This window comes from Nelumbo lutea, chromosome 2 (genome assembly GCF_056320005.1).
Source record: "Nelumbo lutea isolate HS-2025 chromosome 2, American lotus-T2T, whole genome shotgun sequence".
Classification (NCBI taxonomy): domain Eukaryota; kingdom Viridiplantae; phylum Streptophyta; class Magnoliopsida; order Proteales; family Nelumbonaceae; genus Nelumbo; species Nelumbo lutea.
The window spans coordinates 108,991,239-109,013,495 of record NC_142685.1 but is presented as its reverse complement, the minus strand read 5'-3'; the positions used below and the strand labels follow the sequence as shown (position 1 = coordinate 109,013,495).

The 22,257-nt window shown below is 41.5% G+C and overlaps 1 protein-coding gene across 2 annotated transcripts; it reads left to right on the top strand.

Annotated features, from left to right (window-relative positions):
- Nucleotides 1–39: 39 nt before the first annotated feature.
- On the top strand, nt 40–8,271 carry LOC148872671 (beta-glucosidase 12-like). 2 transcript variants are annotated; one of them, XM_088968860.1, is made up of 13 exons: nt 40–215; nt 313–382; nt 1,108–1,166; nt 3,025–3,100; nt 3,776–3,853; nt 3,921–4,008; nt 4,137–4,392; nt 4,675–4,790; nt 5,584–5,801; nt 5,894–5,925; nt 6,734–6,836; nt 6,956–7,064; nt 7,716–8,271. In XM_088968860.1, exons 4-13 carry the CDS (start codon nt 3,040–3,042, stop codon nt 7,882–7,884), a joined length of 1,230 nt encoding a protein of 409 aa, XP_088824986.1. In that variant the 5' UTR covers nt 40–215; nt 313–382; nt 1,108–1,166; nt 3,025–3,039; the 3' UTR covers nt 7,885–8,271. The 2 variants fall into 2 exon arrangements, with proteins under 2 accessions (XP_088824986.1, XP_088824987.1); XM_088968861.1 differs by lacking the exons at nt 40–215; nt 313–382; nt 1,108–1,166 and adding an exon at nt 1,408–1,759.
- The last annotated feature ends 13,986 nt before the right edge of the window (nt 8,272–22,257 follow it).

Sequence of the window (22,257 nt, the reverse complement as noted above, 5' to 3'; positions counted from 1 at the left end):
GCTTCTCTATTTAAAGGATGCTGAGATGACCCTCTCCATAACCCAAACCGGCTGTTATGGCATTTCAAAGCTTCCCCCTGCTCGGCCTGCTTATCCTTGTCGACTTGCTGGGTCGATCCGGGGGTGCTACACTGAGTAATGATTCCTCAACTTCACTAAACCGATAGAGTTTTCCAGCAGGCTTTGTTTTTGGGGCGGCATCAGCTTCTTATCAGGTATTTCAGCAAGAAACCTACTTAAGTTAATTTGCAGAAGTTGCTACGATATATATATCTGGCAGCGTGCGTTTGACCCTTGTGCATGGTTTCTTAGCTTGAAGGTGCAGCTAAACAAGGTGGTAAAGGCCCCAGTATATGGGATACTTTCACTCACAAATATCCAGGTCTCTCTCTCTCTCTGGGTTTTTTTGGAGATGACAATGGTTCTTTCTTTCATCTTTTACCTTTCATTCAAAAGTTCATGTAAATCTATATTGTTTCTTCCATTGTAACATGAGTCTCCTGAGTTAAATTATTTAATTCTTTCAAGTGTTACATTAATTAACTGATTAGAATTCATCAACATGGAGAGAGTGGGTTTTGATTGATTAGACTCCGAAGAGTACGATTGGGTGATTATCGTATCAGGAGATTTCACTTTTAAATTGACAAATCAAAACCACCACTATGAATTTTGATGAATTCTCTTTGATTAATGTACAATTTAATAAAAGCCTTAAGTGTAAGTAGATCAGAACCCAGATTTCGTACTCACTTTTTCTCCCATAATTCGAGACTGGGTAGAGAGCAGTGGGTAGGAAATCCGGTGTAGACTAAGTTTGATAATGCTTAGTCCACCGATTAAGGGTATATCACCAGCCTACGTTGACATGTGACGAGTGGATGGCCCCTGTAAAGCGGGCCGTGCCGGGTTGGTATGGCATGATCAGTGGGTGGCCCGTGTAAAATGCGGGTCATGTTGTGTGGGCCTACACAACATGATTTATGGTTTAGGCCTATACAGGCCCATGCCGTGCCATAGGCCAAACTGACTTGTGGGCTTAAGAAACCAGGTTAATTTAAAGAAATTTTTTTTAAATTGATTATCATATTGTGGTATGTTATGCAGGCAAAATAGCAGACCGAAGTAATGGAGACGTAGCCATTGATTTTTATCATCGTTACAAGGTACATATTACACTGATTTCACTTCTTTTGGTTTTATATTTTAATGGGCTTTTGTTGCATTCATAGTTCAAAGTATCGGACGTATTATATTATATCTTTTGAAAAAGTTATGGTTTAAAACGTGTCTTTGTTTAATTTTTTTTAATAGTAAAAAACATCTTATAAACTTTCAAAAAATTAAATTTTGACAAAAAAAATAAAAAAAAAATGTATATATCAACCATTTCTAAACACATACGATATGGCCAAAATGCATATTGTACATCGATGAACTTCCTTTAATAACTTTTTCACAAAAATACTTAACAACTTCCATCAATTTCCACTCTCATTTGCCATCAAATCAAGCATAGCTAATACAATTACCTTCTTGTGTGGGTGTGTGTTGGGAATCGGGACTGCATGATTTCAAAGAGACATGAAATAATTTAAGAAATGGGCCCTGTGGGCCCTTAAACATTTAAGAAATGCTTAACTCGAGCTTCGAGCCCGCCCTGCCCAAAGTGGATGCCACTTAATAATTTGATGAAAAAGGATAAAAGCGTAAATGCAAGAAAATCCACGGAGTGGGGCACTGGTTCCCAGTTTCTTAGGTGAGATGTAATTAGGTGGACAAATTCAGATGATCTAACAGTCTTTGGCTTAACCGACAACCAAGTTGTCATGTGCAGGTGTAAGAATATCTTTCCATTAACCAGCACATCTTTCTATTCTTACTGGCGTAATAACATGTAATATTCCTCAAGTTTAGCTATTGTCTTACCGTATCTTATGACAATTGATCAGTTATATCTTCAAGTTTTTTTTAAAACCCAATTTTACCTTCTGTCCTAATCCCTTTTGAGTCCAACTTTATTCTAAGTAAACATAGATCGATGGGAACCTCTCTCTGGTCCTTCGTCGATCTCGGTCCCACTCAATAAGTTGACGTGAAGATGCCGCTGCAGAGTTGTAGCGCATTGGATGGCAGCGGTGAAGAATAAGGGATATGCATAGAGAGAGAGAGAGAGTGGTAAAGAGAATGAACAAAAGAAGGAAAGAGGAAGATTGGAAGCAAGCAAAAAAAGCCACCGCCGCTTGAAGTTGCAGCGGCGATGCCGTTGACACGAAAAGAGACATGGGTGGGATAAAGAAGATGGAGAGAGAGAGAATGACAGAAGGGAGAAAATGAGAGAGAGAGAGAGAGGTGGCTGATCAAGGGAATGCAACTGTTGCTTGAAGTTGTAGTGGCAGCAATCGTAGAATGGGAGATACAGGGAACGTCAAAGGAGGAAGAGAAAAAAAAGATGGAGAGAGAAATAAAGAAAAAGAGAAAGAGAGAGTGTGTGGAAGCAAACAAAAAAGTGATTTTATACTGGCTTCAATTTTGATTGGTTTCAAATTGGATAAGTGTTTGATCTTATAATGGGATTATTGGAAATTTGGTTTAGGTCTAATTCAGACCGATAAGAATATGGACTAATTTATTTTAGATTGATCCAATCCAATAATTATAATAGACCATCCAAATCGGAATTTATTAATGTTTGAATTGAATTAAATACAATCCAAAACCGATCAATTGACAATCTTAGATCTATATTTAATATTTTTAAGAATATAAAGTTAATATTTTTAAAACCAACGTAAAAATGAAATCGTTGTTCCATCAATGTGGCATATAAGCATTCAGCCATTTAGGCCAATTGAATCAATCCATGTTGTCATAGTCAAATGAAATGCTCATAATGTGACACCACCCTACTATATTAATTCTCATCCAACAGTCAAATTTTAAAATAAACCTGATAATTAACTATTATTACACATATTCTCTTACATATGCTAATTTTAATTAAACGATGGTTGAATTTTACAGGGGGACGTGGGAATAATGAAGGAAATGGGCTTAGACGCCTTCAGGTTCTCCATCTCCTGGCCTAGAATATTGCCTCGTAAGATTTGATTATCACGGTTTGTATGATTTGAATTGTTCAGTCTATCATTAGATTCATTCATAAATTCTAAATAATGTACGGCTTATATGATAAGTCTTTTTGGGAAGATCTTTAACTCTGAAAGTTAAAAGACATATTGAGCTTTTGCATGAATATCTAAACAACCCAATGCTAATTTGGCAGATACACGTATTTCTGTACATCTTTTTACATGAGAATAAAATGTGAAAGACACGAAAAGTTTCATTTGGAACTTCCCGAAATCAGCCCAAAATAGCTTCTAGCATCTTTTCGGTGCTTTGGCTTTTGGTGGTTAGATCTTTCATAAATCAAATAAGAATGGCCAAAAATCGGCCTACCTGACTTATAAATAGTCAAAAGACCTTGCTGAAAGACATACCAAACAGGCTCATATATTTTTGAAAAAAATTGATTAACTCAACCAAAAGAAGAAATTTTTAAAGCTATGTTTGGTTTGAAGGAAAAGGTAGGGAAAGGAAGGGTAATATATACAAAGGTTTATAAAGATTTCTTTACATTTCCCTTCCTTTCCCTGCATTTTCCTTAAAACCAAGCATAACCTAAGGAAAAACTTACAGATTAAAAGTTTAAAACTTATTATTTCTGGTAAAATATTATTTCCTTCCTAATGATTTTTTCTCAAAATCTTAGATGGGAAACTAAGTGGAGGAGTGAACAGGGAAGGCATCAAATTCTACAACAATCTCATCGACGAGCTTCTCTCCCACGGTTCTCTCTCTCTCTCTCTCTGTCTTTCTGTCTATATCATTGTTAATTTGGTGTCATGAATGCATAGGTTTGCAGCCATACGTGACCCTCTTTCATTGGGATCTTCCCCAAGCACTTGAAGATGAATACGGAGGTTTCTTGAATACTAAAATTGTGTAAGTGATTCGTTTTAACTTAGATGAATAAGGAGGTTTCTTAAGTCTCTCTCTGGAGATCTCTCTCAGTGATAAACATTCAAATGATCCAAACTAATCCAGTTGGGCATCGCTGATCTAACTTGCAGCGATGACTTCCGTGATTACGCGGAAATCTGCTTCCGAGAGTTCGGTGATCGGGTGAAGAGTTGGATCACCTTCAATGAGCCATGGACCTTTAGCAATGGTGGGTACAGCCTGGGCAATTTAGCCCCTGGCCGATGTTCTCCATGGGTGAGCTTAAGCTGCACTGGTGGGAATTCAGGCACGGAGCCATACCTGGTGGCTCACAACCAACTCCTTGCTCATGCAGCAGCAGTGAAGGCATACAAAGACAAGTATCAGGTCTGTAATTCTTTCATTCTTAGCAATCTGAGTGCCATTGGCCATCAAAGTGGTGGGCTATAGCGTGAGTTCTGAACTGTTAAGTGAGGTCTCTGAATAGGTTTTTATTTTCTAACATGACCTATCATCCAAAAACCCTTTGTGTGAAGATTGACCTATCAACAGGCTTTAATACCATTTCAAAGAACCATTCAACCTATTAAATGAAATCCCTGAATAGGTTTTTATTTTCTAACAAAACTATATATATTTCTTGATTCCTCTGTTTATAACATTGATCAGGCGTCTCAAAAGGGCAAGATTGGAATAACGTTGGTGTCACATTGGTTTGTGCCCTACTCCAATGACAAGGCAAGCATCCAGGCTGCTCAACGAGCTATTGATTTCATGTTTGGCTGGTGAGCCCATTGATGGATTGGTTTAATCCTATCCCATTTGCGTATTAATGATTTAGTGTGTTTTCTATGACAAGATTCTTCTAGAGTGTTTTCGTTTTAAGAATTTTGTTTCAAAAAACAATCCATGCTCTTGAAACCATCAAAATAAATAATGGCTTTTAAAACAAAAATAAATTTTGAAGTGTAAAAGTTAAGTTACTGTTCTATGGAATATGATATTATATAAACAGATGAAAATATATTCTTTAAACCAGAAATTCAACATGTTTCTTGTTTCAATTTTGAAAAAAAAGAACTACACATAATATAACCAAGAAAATGGATTCTGTATTTTTTGTTCTGCAAACCCATTTGTCTTCAAACCAGTTAGTTTTGTTTTGTTTTTTGAAACTTAGGCTGCATTTGGAAATGAGCCATGCAAATGGAGTGTAATTCCCAGTTCTGGGCAAATTTGCACTCTGGTTCATTTTTTCCTGCATTGACAATTGACAAATGACTGACCATTAAGGTCACCATTGGTTTGCATTTAAATGGGCTTTTGATAAAAAAAAAAGCATATACTTTATTTATATTCATGTTTGAATCCATTATAAAGTTTGCTTGGTAAGAAAGTAAATTTATCAGTACAAAACTAACCCAATTTTACAACTTATATGAATGATTTTACACTCTGCATATTTACATTCACACTTATTTTACATTGTTTCCAAACATAACCTTATAAACAATTCACAGCTAATAAAATGAGGAAATTAAGAGATGTACGATTAACTAAACTGTGTTCTTTTAATAGGCTTTTGCATCCATTAACCTATGGGGACTATCCAGAGAGCATGCGATCTCTTGTTGGAAAACGGTTGCCGAAATTAACCCCAGAGCAATCCATGGCAGTAAAAGGATCATTTGATTTCCTTGGGTTAAATTATTATACTGCCAATTATGCAGCTAATGTCCTCTCCTCCAATTATGTTAACATAAGCTATAATACAGATTCTCATGTTAATTTGTCAAGTAAGTTCATTTCACCTGATTTAAATGTATTATGTACATCATTTATTATACTTACATTGTTAATTTACCTTGTATATTTTTTTTTATGACAGCCACACGGAAGGGTGTCTTAATTGGTAAACAGGTATGGCGTTCAGCAAGTTGGGATTGTCATGTCAGCATATATATATATATATATATATATATATATATATATATATATATATATATATATATATTGTTGCTTTTGCTGATGTGGCTATTGTTTACTTTTAAAAAATGGACAAATTGGTGAACACCCACCTTCATCGACCAAGGGGGTGTTTGGTACATTGTCATTGCACTGTCATAGAATTTTTGGGTTGATCAATGAAAATATTGTATTATCACATCATTTATGACTGTCGCTTCAACTAAAAAATGCACACTTGTGAAAATAAAATTATCAATTTATATTGATTAACTCAAAATGCAAGTGCAATTCTAATCCGATCCAGTTCAATGTGAATCCATTATAAATGGATCAGGTCCAATTCAGTCCAATAAATACTTTGGATTTTTTTGGATCGGTCCAATTCAATGTCTGGACCATCTAATCTGTTCAAATTCATTTTGAATTAGATTGGTTTCAACTCAAACTAGATCTATTAACACTTATATTCTTATCTTATAACAATGGACTGGATTTGGCTTAATCCAATCCAATCCAATATAAATTTATTACGAACGAACCAAATCCAGTCCAATCTAAAAAATATTTTCGACTGAATTGGTCCAATCCAATATGTTTTATTGGTCCATCCAAATTGATTTTGGATTGGATGGAGTTCAATCCAAAACCGGTTCATTGACACCCTTAATTACAACACAACAACACCGTACCAAACACCCTCTTAAATAACACTATTTCATACAATAACTTAAGCTTAACTATATATTATGAAAATTTGCAGGCTGGTTCAGGTTGGCTCTTTGTGTACCCACGGGGAATACACGACCTGTTACTTTATGTAAAGAAACAATACAAAGATCCGGTGATTTATATTACAGAGAATGGTGAGACTGAGCTCTTGATCTGTTGCTTTTCACATTAATTCTGTGCTCCAAGATTTGTGCCATGTTGATCATTGATCAGAATTAAATACTTATTTATTGTTTTTATATATGTTTTTTAGGGGTGTCGGAGAAGGATGATAGCTCTTTGACATTGAAAGAAGCGCTGGTGGATAACTTGAGAATAGAATATTATCAAAGCCATCTTTCTTTTGTTCAAAAAGCCATTAAGTGAGTTTTTCGATCATTGTCCATTTCTTCTTATTAATAGAACCATGGTTTTTAAAACTGAATCGGTGACTGAATCAGTCAGGGGTCTGATTATTGGTTCAAACGGTCCAATTGTTTGACCCAAGTGGTTGACTTGTTATAAAAAAAATAAAAAATTAAAAAATTAAAAAAATTGAAAAATGGTCAAAATTGTTCAAACAATTCAAACGGTTAATCGTCGGTTCAACAATTTGCTAACTAAAATCATCGATTTTGAAGAAAAAATAGACTGATTCCTGATTTTCTGGTCCAATTTTAAAAACCATTAATAAAACTAAAAAATGCGAGCCCAATGCCATTGCTTCTGCTTGGTTCAACTCAGAAACCAAATAATTAATTGGGCTATTCGAGAATCAGCTCAAGATATCTGGGCTGAACTCTGAATAGGACCCATCATCTTAAAAATGGGCCCATTCAGGGGAAAAGCCCACAGTTTAGTGGCATGTGGTTGTAGTTGTAGCAGGCTAAGTTTAAGCGTACTTATTTGCCTTTGGTGAAAAAGCACTTATTTCAAACAGGAGCAGTGTAGGTATTTTGAAAATGATATGATAGGCCAAGACAGGTCAGAAAGGAAATAAGTACTTATTGAGATTATGGTTGAATTTTTTTCAGGAAAGGTGTAAATGTGAAGGGATACTTTGCGTGGTCGCTTATGGACAACTTCGAATGGAGCGATGGTTACTCAGTTCGTTTTGGTATTAACTACATAGACTACAAGAATGGGCTGAAGAGATACCCAAAGCGCTCAGCTTATTGGTTCAAAAAATTCCTCCAACGCTAGGGCAAAGACATGTTCTCAGTCCATCCCATGCATCATCTTGCCAAATATAAAACTGGTTTTTGTACTAAGTAAATAAGCATGGGATCTTCTCTTATTTAACTTTAATTAGCTGTTTATGTTTGAAGTTGTGAGCCTAGATTGCACCTCCTCTTCATCATTATTAGATGGGGAAAATAAATAACAAGTGCATGCATCCTTGCACATACTTTCTAGGTCAACTTGAGTTCTGTGGAAGCAAGAGGCAGGAGTCCTTTTTTCTTCGTTTACTACAAGAAAACTGAACTTTTTCCGGCAGTACATAGTTGGTGGTTATACTTTCTGATTAAGCCACTGCCAGTAAAGATGATGCATGTGTTTGGAACTGTTTATATATATTTTTTTATTCAATGTTTGTATTTTATTTGCTGTTAAAATCGAAAAAGATAATAATTACAATCGTTTATGATAATTAGACATCACATCAACATAACAGTGAAAAAACGTCCAACCATTGGAGGAAGGTTTAGAAAATAACTTATCCAAATGGTAAGCATGTATTAAAACCGAAGTCACCTTTTGCTATTCTCGATACATACAGAAGAACATAAGAGGGGAACTGCTAAAGTGACGCCCATATGACAGCGTTTATTAAATAAACGCTTATGGTTCCAAACATCCTCAATAACTTCCATTAAAGGCAAAGAAAACCACCATAGGTATCTATGTGATTTTGGCACTCAAATCAATCATGCCTGAAATTGTTGGCAATCATAAAACCGCCAAGAAAATTAGCTACGTTTCATTATATTTGAAAAGCACCAGCAGTCATACAAATTACCACTATAGTATAGATTTAAATACATAAAAAACATAATTGTTTAAATATTTAAAATTTTGGATCCAATCAATAAGTCATTCAAATAAAGTATTGTGAAAAAAGGGTAAAAGAGTTAAATATACCTTAACTTTTTCATAAATTGACTTAAAAATACCCTTAGTTTTTCAAAAAGAGTTAAACATACCTTGTGACTCTTTCATTCCTCATTTGCTTTAAAATTCTCAAAATATACCCTAAAATTCTCAAAATATACCCTAAAATTAATAGTGAAAAAGGTATGGATAGTGAAGCCCGAGCTTGGGATTCGAGGCTTATGTAGGGGTAGGATTAGGCTTGGGCCTAGTCATTTTGTATTTATAAAGAGGAAAATCCCAGTCCGAACCTGGCCCCGCCCAGCTTGTGAACAGGTCTAATTGCTGAACACAACTATTGAACCAATCCAATAGCGATTTTTATTCTTCAGTATTCTCTCTCTCCTTCTCTCTTTGTCATCTTTCTCTATTAATAAAATCAATCCCTTGGCCATCTTTTTTTTTTCCTCTTATATCCTCCTACATTCTTTCTTTCTTTCTTGTCTTTCTTTCTTTCTTCTTCTTCTTCTTCTTCTTCTTCTTCTTCTTCTTCTTCTTCCCATAAGGGCAAAATAAGATTTTTAAATTTTTAAATGACTTCAGATGTGCCTTTTCATTGATGGAGGGTATATTTAAGTCCAATGGGATTAGTCCACTAGGTATTTTTGAGTCTTTTTGAAAAAATCATGATACATTTAAGTCAGTTTATGAAAACTTGGGGTATACTTAAGTCTTCAACACCCCCCCCCCCCCCAAAAAAAAAGGGGGGGGGGGGGGTTTATTGTTCAGTCCATCCAGAATTCTTAGCTCCACTGTATAATCAGGGTAGGTACCAACTTAGAATTGATGCCAATACATGGCGGGTATTGGTGTTTAAGGTGAATGTGATTGACATTTGAATTGTTGCAAGTGTGCAGTGGAATTCAGAATTTTGAAGTCTGAAGTGGAATACAGTCTACTTATCCCAAAGAAAATCAAAATATAAATATCTTTTTACCTCTTTATCCTTTACTTTTATTTATGTGGAACATGTGCATGGGACATGTCCTTTCCTTGATGACGATGGTGATGATAATACAAATAATGATGATGATGATGGTGACAACAACAACAGTGATGTCTTGTGTTTTGATAGGTGCCTCATCTCTCATGATATGGTAGCACTGCAAATAAATCAAATTGAATGGAATTGGATTTATTTATATCCAAGTTTGATTGGTCAACATTTGAATTTGAATTGCAATTAGATATTAAATGGCATTAAATAAAATAAACTAAAAATTACCAAAATTTTGCCAAATTCTTGTGGTCATGATGGATCATGATTGTTTATGTAGGGCTACTTTGGGTGTTTCATATAGAATTTTGGATGAAATGTCATCAAGAGCTTGTGTGGTGTGGGCATAAATGAAAAATTTTATAGGGCTCCCTTATATTGCTCGATAGATTTTTGCCATCATTCTACCCCCACCAAAAATCTCTTATCAAAACAATAATCTTGTGACATATTTTGAAGCAAAGTTGACATGCCATGAAATAAGGTAAAGAAGAAATAATATATTTCTTGCTGATTTCAGAGTCATCATCCCTTGTATTTTTCTGAATTTTTGCAAATTTCTGGTATTTTTGCATATTTTCTGAATTTTTCTACAAAAGTTCTGAATTGTCTGTAATTTCTAGTTTTTTCTTTGCATTTTTCATAAATTTTTGGTATTTTTTGCATTTATCTATTTTTTTGCAATTTTTGTACTATTTTCTGTATTTATCTACATTTTTTTTGCATTTTTTGGGTATACGGGTTGACGTGATTCGTTTTTGTAATGTGGTAGTCTTTAGAGAGATTATTCTCTGAAAATTGTTATTTCGGGTATACAAGCTGTCCTAACCCATTTTTGTATTTATAGGTGAGGGTGGTTAAGGGTCAATGGGTCAATATGAGTGGGTTAGGGTGGGTTATGACCCTTTAACAATGATTGATGATGGGTCATGGTGAGTTGGTGGGTCCATATGGGTGGGTAGATATTCTACCCTTACCCAACCTAACCCAACCCACCCATTTGCCACCCCCACCCCCAACAACTAAAAAATAGCTAATTTTTAGGGTATTTTGGGCAATTGAATTATTTTCAATTCATATAAATAACCATATCCTCTACACCAATCCACCATTTTCATCACACCAATTCAGCAATTCTCATACTCTTTGGGTCTCTCATCTCAATTCTCGTACAATTTCATATTGTCATACTATCATACACTTAGGCAGTTAGGCACTTAGCAATTTATCCATTTAGGAGGCTTTGAGAGGCACTTAGCAATTATATATATATATATATCAGTAATCCAACCATTTGGTAAGTTGTTATGGACACACCGCTTGGCAGCACACTGCGGCGCAGTCATAGGCAGCGGCACGCACAGCAGGCCGCACAGCAGCACGCACTGCCCGGCAGTACCGCCCAGCAGCACACACTGCCCAGCAGCGCGCAACACACACCACCCGACAGCGCGCAACACGTGCCGCACGGCAGCAGCACGCACCGCACGGCAGCAGCACGCACCGCACGGCAGCAGCACTGTGAGACGCACGCGCCGCTGGCAACAGCAGTAGGGCGGGGCCCATACAACAACTCATCAGGGTGGGCTCGCACTTATCTTACCATGTCAGCTCTGCTCGCCAAACTCGCCGCCAACTACTCTATTCCTTATCCCTATCTTATCTTATCTTATCTTATCTTAAGTAAGAGTTGTGTTACCATTAGGAGTAGGTAATTAGGAGTTTGAGTTCAAGTTGGAGTTTGAGTTTAATTAGGAATTTCCTTCTGTAATCTCCTATTTAAGGAAACACGAATTGAAATAAAGGCATTCAATTTTCAACCAAGAAAGGTGTTAGGAGAGTTCGGGTGATCTCTTGGACAAATCACCCACGCGATTGCCACAATAGGGTCTGTACGCAAGGGCAAGGGCAAGGGAAGATAAGAGTCTCTCCCGGTGGACCGACCCGTGACGAGATCCTACACGCAGGCCCATAACATTCTGGTATTAGAGACTACCTTTATGGGGAAACAATAGCCTCTATCTTCCAAGGTCCACGAACTGGAGCACAAACTTGTAGAGACCAGCATGGAGGTACGTGAGGTCAAGGTTGATGTCCGGGAGCTTCGAAGCTTGTTGGAGACATTCTTAGCCAATAGGGAAAGAAACTCAAAAGGAACCACCACCAACAACAGCTACACACTGGACTGGGCAGAAATGCCTAGCAAACATCAGACGGCCACCCCGACTGCCACTGTTATCCCCAAATACAGTCGGCTAGAATTTCCGTCCTACAACGGCACTGGAGACCCACTGAGATGGTTGCACCACTGCGAATAGTTCTTCCACAACCAGTGCACTGATGACAGAGACAAGGTCAGTCTGGCCGCTTTCCACCTCACAGAAGAGGCACATCTCTGGTTCTATGGGCTTAGTTGGGAACAATTCAAATCCTATTGCCTCCTCCGGTTTGGACCCCTGCTGACAAGCAACCCGCTAGGCAAACTGATCAACCTCAAGCAAACCGGGACTGTGGCGGATTATCAGTGCCAGTTCCAAACTATTCTCGCCAGAGTAGCCTCGGTACACCCAGACTAGCAAGTCGATATGTTCACAACAGGGCTGGTGGAACCCCTAAGGGTGGACGTCGAGATGTAGCACCCCCCTAATCTAGTCACATCTATGAACCTCGCACGTGCCTTTGAAAGGAAGATGCAGATCTCCCACGGGGGCTTCAGTATAGGATGTCTGACAACAACATGGACGCCTTTGAAGATAGCAGGAGTGACTCCCTTTTCGATCGCGAACAGAGAACCAAGGCTGCCTGCGAGCAACCCCCTCCAGATCAGTGTCAAGCATAGGAAGCAGCAGATCTGCACCCCCCATTAGGCGGCTGACCCGAGCCGAGATGGCGGAACGGTGCACAAGGGGGCAATGCTTCAATTGCAATGACTTATACTCCGCCAGCCACAAGTGTAAGAAGTTGTTTTATCTTCTAGTAGAAGAACCCGAAGAGGAAGAGGACGAACCTACAGCGTCAGAACCAGAAATCTCCCTCCATGCCATTACGGGGGTCAAGACCTCCCAAACCATGCAGCTGAGAGCATTGATAGTAGGGCGGCCAGTCCGTATTCTAATAGACTCGGGTAGCACCCACAACTTCATTAGTGAACAGGCGGCCCGCAAGTTAGAACTGCCCATGGAAAGAAGACCACAATTATAGGTGGCCATGGCAAACGGTGAAAGAGTTCACAGCCCCAGAATTTGCAAAGACACCAGAATTTAGGTTGGAATAGAGCCCTTCCAAGCAGATTTATTCATGCTATCTTTGGATGAATGTGACATTGTCCTAGGTGTTAAATGGCTGATCACGCTTGGACCAATTCTATGGGACTTCGCCGCCCTGACCATGACCTTCCACTTGGATGGCAAACCAGTCACATGCCGGGGAACCAGAATAAGAACAAGGGTGTAGCTACATACACTCCAAGGTGGGGACTCACGCTCAACAGATATGGAAAGGCTCCTTACGGACTTCTCTACAGTATTCAAGGAGCCCAAGGGGCTTCCCCCTCCCAGAGCTTGCGACCACCAAATCCCTCTGATAAGTGGATCAGATCCCGTTGTTGTCAGGCCCTACCGCTACCCACATTGACATAAAGATGAAATAAAAAGGCAGTGCACATACATGTTACAGCAAGGGATCATCCTCCCCAACCGCTCTCCCTTCTCCTCCCCAGTTCTCGTGGTGCCCAAGCAAGACGAGACTTGGAGATTCTGTGTGGATTACAGAGAACTTAACAGTCGGATGGTCGGTCAAAGATAAGTTTCCCATCCCAGTCGTAGATGAGCTGTTAGATGAACTCCATGGAGCACAGTACTTCTCCAAGCTAGACCTTCAATCAGGATACTTCCAAGTCCGAATGACCCCAGAAGATGTAGAGAAAATGACCTTCATAACATACAATGGCCACTTCGAGTTCTTGGTCATGCCCTTCGGTCTTAGCAACGCGCCATCCACATTCTAGGCCCTGATGAATGAGGTGTTTCACTCCCATATCCACAGATTTGTCTTGGTATTTTTCGATGGCATCCTAATTTATAGCAAATCTTGGGTAGAGCACATGCAACATCTGCGAATTGTTCTTGAACTTCTGCAGCAACATCAGCTTTTCCTCAAACGATCAAAATGCTCCTTTGAGGAATGTAGGGTCCTTTACTTAGGACATGTAATTAGCAGTCAAGGGGTCATTGTGGATGACTCCAAGATTCAGACCATCAAAGAATGGCCCAGACCGCAATCCGCCAAGGCCCTCCGTGGTTTCCTAGGGCTGATCGGATACTATCGCAAGTTCATTCACAATTACGGACTGCTGGCAGCCCCACTAATAAGTCTGCTCAAGAAAAATGCCTTCCTCTGGGATGGTACAGCTGAGGTAGCCTTTATAAAATTAAGAGAAGCCCTCTCCTCCACACTAGTTCTACAGTTTCCAAACTTTGATCTTGAGTTCACAGTGGAGTGTGACGCCTCCAGTACCGGCATAGGCGCGATACTACAACAACAAGGGCACCCAATCGCCTTTTTCAGCTGCAAGCTGGCCGATTGCCACATTAAGTTGCCCGCCTACGAACGAGAACTTATTGGCCTAGTTAAGGCAGTGCAACACTGGAGGTCGTACCTGTGGGGCAGATCCTTCATAGTCAAGATGGACCATTACAGCCTCAAATATCTACTGGAACAACGGCTCACCACCTCGCCACAGCAGCATTAGGTCAGCAAACTCCTTGGATTTGACTTCCGGGTAGACTACAAGGCAAGGGCCTTGAACCATGCCACAGATGCCCTGTCCCATCGCGATGACAACATGCTACTCCATGCAATCTCACAGCCCCGAGCCTCCCTACTGGAAGACATTCGGAATGAACTGCCATAGTCACCCGAATGGAGCGATATGCTCAGGACAATACAGGCAGGAACGACCAACTCCAATTGGAGCACACAGGACAAGTTGGTACTGTACAAAGGCAAAATTTATCTTCCAACCGACTTCCCCTTAATTCCCTCCGTTATCTCCAACATGCACAACACCACGCATGACGGTATCCAGAAAATACTGCACCGCGTCCATGCAGATTTCCACTGGCGGCGCATGAAGGCTTTGGTATGAGACTTCATCCAGAACTGTTCAACGTGCCAGCAGCAGAAGTGTGAAAACTTGCACCTAGCAGGCCTTCTCCAATCCCTCACCCTCCGCACTCAGATCTGGGCAGATATTTCCATGGACTTCATTGAAGGCTTACCCAAGGTGGGAGGGAAATCGGTGATATTTGTAGTAGTGGACTGCTTCTCAAAGTATGCCCACTTCCTTCCCTTATCTCACCCCTACAATGCGGTCTCAGTGGCCCACGCCTTCTTCGGCCACATCTTCCGATTACATGGGCTACCCGAGTCCATTATAAGTGACAGGGACCCGATCTTCACCAGTGCCTTCTGGAAGGAGCTCTTCTGACTGCAGGGAACAGACCTTGCCTTCTCCTCTGCCTACCATCCACAAATAGATGGCCAAACAGAGGTGGTGAACCGGACAATAGAGATGTACCTCCGCTGTCTTTTGGGAGACCAGCCCAGGCACTGGGTGAAGTGCCTTCCATGGGTAGAATACTGTTATGACACGTCCTACCACTCCTCCCTTGGCATGACTCCCTTCCGGGTGGTATATGGCCGAGACCCTCCCTGTCTCCTATCATATGAGCTAGGCTCAACACGGCTGGAAGAAGTCGATCGCAACATCCAAGATCGCGATGCCCTCCTGGCCAAAGTCTCCTTGCGCCTTTAGTAGGCATAGGCGCGCATGAAGCACGCCTACAATGAGCACCACCGCGAAGTCACCTTCAAGCCGGGACAGTTTGTTTGGCTGGGGCACCAACCCTACTGACATCTCTCCCTCAGGCGTCGAGGACCCCCCAAGCTGGCCCCAAAATTTTGTGGGCCCTTCAAGGTTCTCAGGCAGATCGGGAAGGTTGCCTATCAACTCGAGCTACCAGACCACAACATAATCCATGACATCTTCCATGTGTCCCTCCTGAAGCCTTTTATAGGGACTCCGTCGGACCAAGTGCCTCCTCTACCAACTCTAAAGGACGATAGACCCATCCTCCTACCTCGGGCTCTTGTACAGTCGTGCATCAATCAGGGTATCTTTGAGGTTCTAGTAGAATGGGACGGATTACCATCAGTTGAGGCCACCTGGATCCCCTGGACCGATCTTCACAATGCTTACCCCGAACTCGAGCTTGAGGACAAGCTCGTAGTCCAGGAGGGGTGTGATGTTATGGACACACTGCCCGGTAGCACACTGCGGCGCAGTCATAGGCAGTGGCACGCACAGCAGCACACCGCCCGGCAGTACCACATAGCAGCACGCACCGCCCAGCAGCACGCAGCATGCACCGCCAGGCAGCGCGCAACACGCGCCACACGGCAGAAGCACGCACCGCACGACAGCAGCACTCTGAGATGCACGCGCCATCGGCAGCAGCAGTAGGGTAGGGCCCACACGATAGCTCATCAGGGTGGGCCCGCACTTATCTTACCACATTAGCTCTGCTCGCCAAACTCGCCGTCAGATACTCCATTCCTCATCCCTTTCTTATATTATCTTATCTTAAGTAAGAGTTGTGTTACCATTAGGAATAGGTAATTAGGAGTTTGAGTTTAATTAGAAATTTCCTTCTGTAATCTCCTATTTAAGGAGCCACGAATTGAAATAAAGGTATTCAATTTTCAACCAAGAAAGGTGTTAGGAGAGTTCGGGTGATCTTTTGGACAAATCACCCACGCGATTGCCACAATAGGTTCTGTACGCAAGGGCAAGGGAAGACAGGAGTCTCTCCCGGTGGACCGACCCGTGACGAGATCCTACGCCGGGCCCATAACATAAGTGCAATTAAATTAATTCTTATTTTTTTAGAATTAAAAATAATGGTTGGCTCCTCCTCCCAAAACCAATTCTCCAATGGTAAATTCATTAGTCCGATTTAAAAAATATTTAAAATAGAGGATGTTGAGGGGAAGGGAAAAAGAGCCATTTGCCAAAAATGTTGGATTGGCTTTAGTTTTAATAGCAAGGGTGGTACTGGCCACTTGGCCAAGCATTTTCTCTTCCATGAGAAACAAAAAAAAGACACCTATTTTAAAGATTTGTTGAATGTTGAGGATAAGCAACAAGATAAAGAAGGACATGACACTACTACACCTAATGAAGCGGATGATTAACGTCAAGGAGATGGAGTAATTTTTTCAATTTTATTAAATTATTTGTTATATTTTCAACAATGTAACTTTTGTTTTTCAATTCGTAATTTTTTATATTTTAAATGAAATAAAATTCCTATTTTTTCAATTTGTTGTCCATTTTATATTTTGGTAAGTATTGTTTTATCATTTCTTTGTTAGATTTTTTATTTTTTCAATTTGTCCCCAAAGCAGACAAAGCCCAAAGTAAAGTTAGCAAAAAAAAAAAAAAAGTCTAGGTCTTTTTGGTTTGGTTTGGCCTAGGCCCAAGGCACGACTTGTAGCCCAGCCTGACATGTGCTTGGCCCATGATGTGGCCTATAGCCCGCCCATCCAGCCCACAGCCCGCCCTAGTCCAGCTCGGACCCACATGGGCTCAGGCCCTACTGGGCCAACCCACCCGAAGTGTCCCAAGAGTGGGAAAGACGACCCATTTTACACCACTGTACTTCAATGATAATCCCAATTGATGAATCAATTTTTGGTGATGTATCAATTTTTTGGCTAAGTACCTCATCATTTGGTCTGATTTGGGGGCAGATTAGGTGCCGAGTTAACTAGGCCGAGCTGGGTAGGTTAGGTGCTGAACTGATTGGGCCGAGCTAGGCAGATTAGGTGACGAGTTGACTGGGCCGAGCTAGGCAAGTTAGGTAACGAGCTGACGAGAGTGCCGAGTTGACTAGAGGGCTGAGCCGCTTGGTGGCAAGTTGGATTGATTATTGAGCTTTGTTGTTCTTTATAGACCTGCAAGGAATCAATGTCAGAGGACCCGAGGTGATTAACCTGGCGAGGTTGCTCCGATGCTTAAGTCAGTACTCTCATAATAGATTGCGAGCTAAAAATCACAAAGTATGTGACCTAGAATATGCTTACTTGCCCCCCCTTGCTCCATTGGGGTTGGTGCCTTTATATAGACATTGTTTAGCATGGGCTTCACGCACCGTATCCAAGATTTGTGAGAAGTCATCTAAGTGGTCTGAGATTCCCTGAGGTAACCGCCATGCACGTTGACCACCCTCCGGATCATTCGACACGTGGGCAAACTTCCAAGGACCGTGGGAGTGTTTGGATATGCATGCCAAATTTGTCGCCGAGCACATTTCCCAGGCCGCCAGGTCAGCGCCTGGGCTAGGCCACCAGTTCAAGCCTGGGCTAGGCTGCCAGGTCGCGCCAGGGCCAAGCCGCCAGGTCGCCAGGTCGTGCTAGTGTCAGGATTCCAGCTCGCGCTAGTGCCAGGCTGCCAGTTGGTGCCAGGGCCAGGCTACCGGTTCGCGCCTATGCCAGGCTGCCAACTCGCGCTAGGGCTAGGTCGCTAGGTCGCGCTTGTGCTAGGCTGCTAGTTCGCGCCTGGGCTAGGTCGCGCCAGGGCCAGGCCACTAGGTCACGCTTGTGCCAGGTCGCGCCTGTGCCAGGCCACACCTGTGCCAAGCCGCCAGGTGGGACACCATCAAGTTGGCTAAGGCAAGTTGTTGCCAAAGTGGTTCCGAGCGTCACTTAATTTTTTCGAGGTGCCATGTGTCACAATATCATTGGAGGGCCAAATTCGCCCTCATCATTTGCCCGGCACTCCCGAGCCAAAAGTAACTCGGCGAAGGGAGTAGATTGCTCCTTTTGGCCTAAAATGACTAATTCGATGAGCTCGTAAGTGTCGATTCAATTCCTTAGGCTTTGGAAGCAACTCACAGTCCACTCTCTTTACTTTTGATTTTGCCCATGCCGAAGAGGTGACTGGGTCTTATGTGGTGCCGAAGTCTTTGCCAGTTTGGCACTTTAGCCCTTAGGCTCTAGGAGCGACTTGCAGTCCACTCTCCTTACCCTTAATTTTGCCCATGCCGAAGAGGCGACTAGGTCATATGTGGTGCCAAAGTCTTTGCCAATTCGACACTTTAGCCCTTAGGCTCTGGGAGCGACTCGTACTCCACTCTCATTGATATTTGATTTTGCTATGCCGAAGGGGCGATTGGGTCTTATGTGCCCATGCCGAGGAGGTAACTAGGACTTATGTGCCCATGCCGAGTTCTTTTGTCAGTTCGCCAGTTCACACCTGGGCAAGTTTTCTATGTCGGCGCTCATGCCAGGCCACCAAGTCGCACCCGAGCCAAGCCCCCAGTCCATGCCTGGGCCAAGCCACCAGGTTGTGCCTGGGCTAGGCCGCTAGGTTGCGCCTAGGCCAGGCTGCGTTAGGTCACGGTTGGGCCAGGCCGCCAGGTCGGCTCCTTAGATCTACGGCTATGTTGCATCAGCCTCATTAGTGACGTCGGTTACCCACTCCTATAAGACGCTACTAGGAGCTCGACCTACGGGGGCAACACTACTGATTTAGGTCACCAGCTCGCATGGGAGCCTTGGAAGGCTCGACCGGTAGAGGCGTCCATGAAGTCTGTTGGTTGCATACCCCCGCGGAAGCCACGAAGAGCTCACCTTTGTAGAGGGTACCTCGCGAAGAGGACTGATGAGGCTTTATTCGAGTCGAAATAAAGTTGGTAGAGCTACTTAGTCTGTTGGCCATCAACTTCCTGCATAGTCTTTGAGTTCCTAAAAAATGGAAACTACAAAGTGAGAGATTTTAATTTCTAAAAGGTGAGAACTTAGCTTTCTGGAAGAGGAGGACTTAGCCTTTCGAAGGATGAGAGCCTAGCTTTTTGTAACGTTTCCCACAGACGACGCAAATTGATGCTGCACGATCTAGCTGCTCCATGTTGGAGGTGATCTAGCTTCCAGGCGGACGACAAACTGTTGATTTGCAAGAGGATCAGAGAACCCGTGGTTGCTAACCCGACGAGGTCACTCCGATACTTAAGTCAGTACTCTCATAATAGACTGCGAGCTAAAAATCACAAAGTATGAGAGCTAGAATATGCTTATTTGCCCCCCTCTCTCCATTGGGGTTGGTGACTTTATATAGGCATTGTTTGGCATGGGCTTCATGCACCATATCTGAGATTTCTGAGAAGTCGTCTAAGTGGTCATAGATTCCTTGAGGTAACCGCCATGCACGTTGACCACCCTCCGGATCGTTCAGCACGTGGGCCAACTTCCAAGGATCGTGGGATTGTTTGGATACGTAGGTCGAATTTGTCGCCGATCACGTCTTGCAGGCCGCCAGGTTGCGCCAGGGCCAGGCAGCCAGGTCGCGCTAGGGCCAGGCCGCTAGCTCATGCCTGTGCCAGGTTGCTAGTTCACGCCAGGGCTAGGTTGCCAGCTCGCGCCAGGGCCAGGCCGTCAGGTCGCGCCTGTGCCAGGCTGCCAGTTTGCGCCTAGGCCAAGTCACGCCTATGCTAGGCTGCCAGTTTGCGCTTGGGCCAGGTCGGCTAGGACCAGGCCGCTAGGTCGCGCCTGTTCCAGGCTGTCGGGTGAGACACCATCAACTTGGCTAAGACAAATTGTTGTTAAAATGATTCTGGATATCACCTATTTGTTCCGAGGTACCATATATCACAAAGGAGGGCCAAATTCGCGCTCATCAACAATCTTAGATGTGCTAAATGAATTATTATCGATGTCAATGTAATTTCGAGCCCCGCTATTGGTTACATCATTTTGAGAATTATTAAATAGTTGTTGAAAAAGTATTTTGTACTATCCCAACGAAAGTGATTTGTGGTCGTGTGATGACACTATCGAAAATGATTTATAGTCGTGTGGGGACACTACGAAAATGATTTATGTTCCTGTGGGGACACAAGGCGAGTGTTAATCGGTTGAACTCTTCAACATTGAATACGCTATAGTCATATGGTACAAATTACAGCTCACATTGTTTAATGTATTTGGTTTGGTATGTTAAAAGTTTTTTTTTTTTTTTCTAAATTTCACTCACACGTAACAACCTCTCGTATCTGGATTTTAATGGATTACCAAATCATTATCCATATCGGTATTTAAGTGAAAAGTATCTTTTACCCTAATATAAGTGTCATTTAGTAAGTCTTTTTAGAAAGACAAGAGATATTCATTTGAAGCTTCCTTAAATTCAGTATTTTCAGCCTTCCATGCATTTTTTCAACTTTCTGGATTTTGGTTACCAAATGGAAAAGACTAATTAGTTTTTTGGTCTTTTGAGCTTGCTGAAGTCCAAAGGGACCGTGCAAAAGGACTTGCCAAACACCATCTGATTTTCAGATTGACAATGGGGGTTGCATTCACAACCCTATTTGGTTGCATCCAAGATTTAAAGTATCCACGTGATGGATTGAAGGTGATGACCATTGAATGCTTAATGGTGAAGATGGACCCTTTGTGGAGATGCAGACGGACAATTAGAGAATGCAAGAAGCTAAATGGACATTATCCATTCCCATATTAGAGATAAGGAAATTAAGTTGTGGATTCGTTAGGGTAGTTTGGCAAGATTTTTTTGGGAATTTCTTTTGGTAGCTTTGATAGTCGAAAGATGCATTGAATTTTTGCATGAAGATTTAAGCAAATGCAAAGCTAATTTGGTAGATACATGTATTTCCATGCATCTTTCCGTGTCTTTTTGTATGAGAATAAAATGCAAAAGATATGAAAAACAACATTTGGAGCTTCCCAAAATCAGCCCAAAATGGGCTTATCGTGTCTTTTTGGTGTTTCTGCTTTTGGCGGCCAGATCTTCCACGAACATTAAACAAGGCCTTAACATGGGCTATAAGTATCTTGTCAAGGGATTATCCTTAGGGCCTGTATTATATTTGTATCATGGACCATTGGGGGAGGGGAGAGGAGATCATTCTCATAAAGCTAGTTATTTGTTGTCTTTTTTAGTAACATAGCCGATCCATAAAAAGCATCCATAGTTCCATACAGTTTTTACTTTATTACTTTTTATGTTGTTACCAATTGTAGACAAATACTTTACAAGTAATAATTATTATTTAGGATAAATTGTTGAAATCTCCTATGAAGTTTTTGGCATTGCTGAAGCCTCCCTTGAAGTCTGATAATTGCAATAACTTTCCCTCAACTTTCTGATAATTGCAAGTAGGCCCCCTTTGATAGAATCTTCTAAAATAGAGGCATGAATATGTCTAAAATACCAATAATGTTTATTTTTCAAAATTTTCTTCATATGAATCACTACCCCAAACCCTTTCAATCTCTTTTCTACAATTGATTTATTTTTCAAAATTGCCCTTTATATCAATCACTCAAATGTAAAGATGCAACTTTAAATT

Bases quoted from the DNA above. Each gene is read 5' to 3' on its own strand.
- LOC148872671 (XM_088968860.1), top strand. From the start codon at position 3,040: ATGAAGGAAATGGGCTTAGACGCCTTCAGGTTCTCCATCTCCTGGCCT. The intron at 4,791-5,583 runs GTGAGCCCATTG...TTCTTTTAATAG, and splicing joins ATTGATTTCATGTTTGGCTG to GCTTTTGCATCCATTAACCT. The intron at 6,837-6,955 runs GTGAGACTGAGC...TATGTTTTTTAG, and splicing joins GATTTATATTACAGAGAATG to GGGTGTCGGAGAAGGATGAT.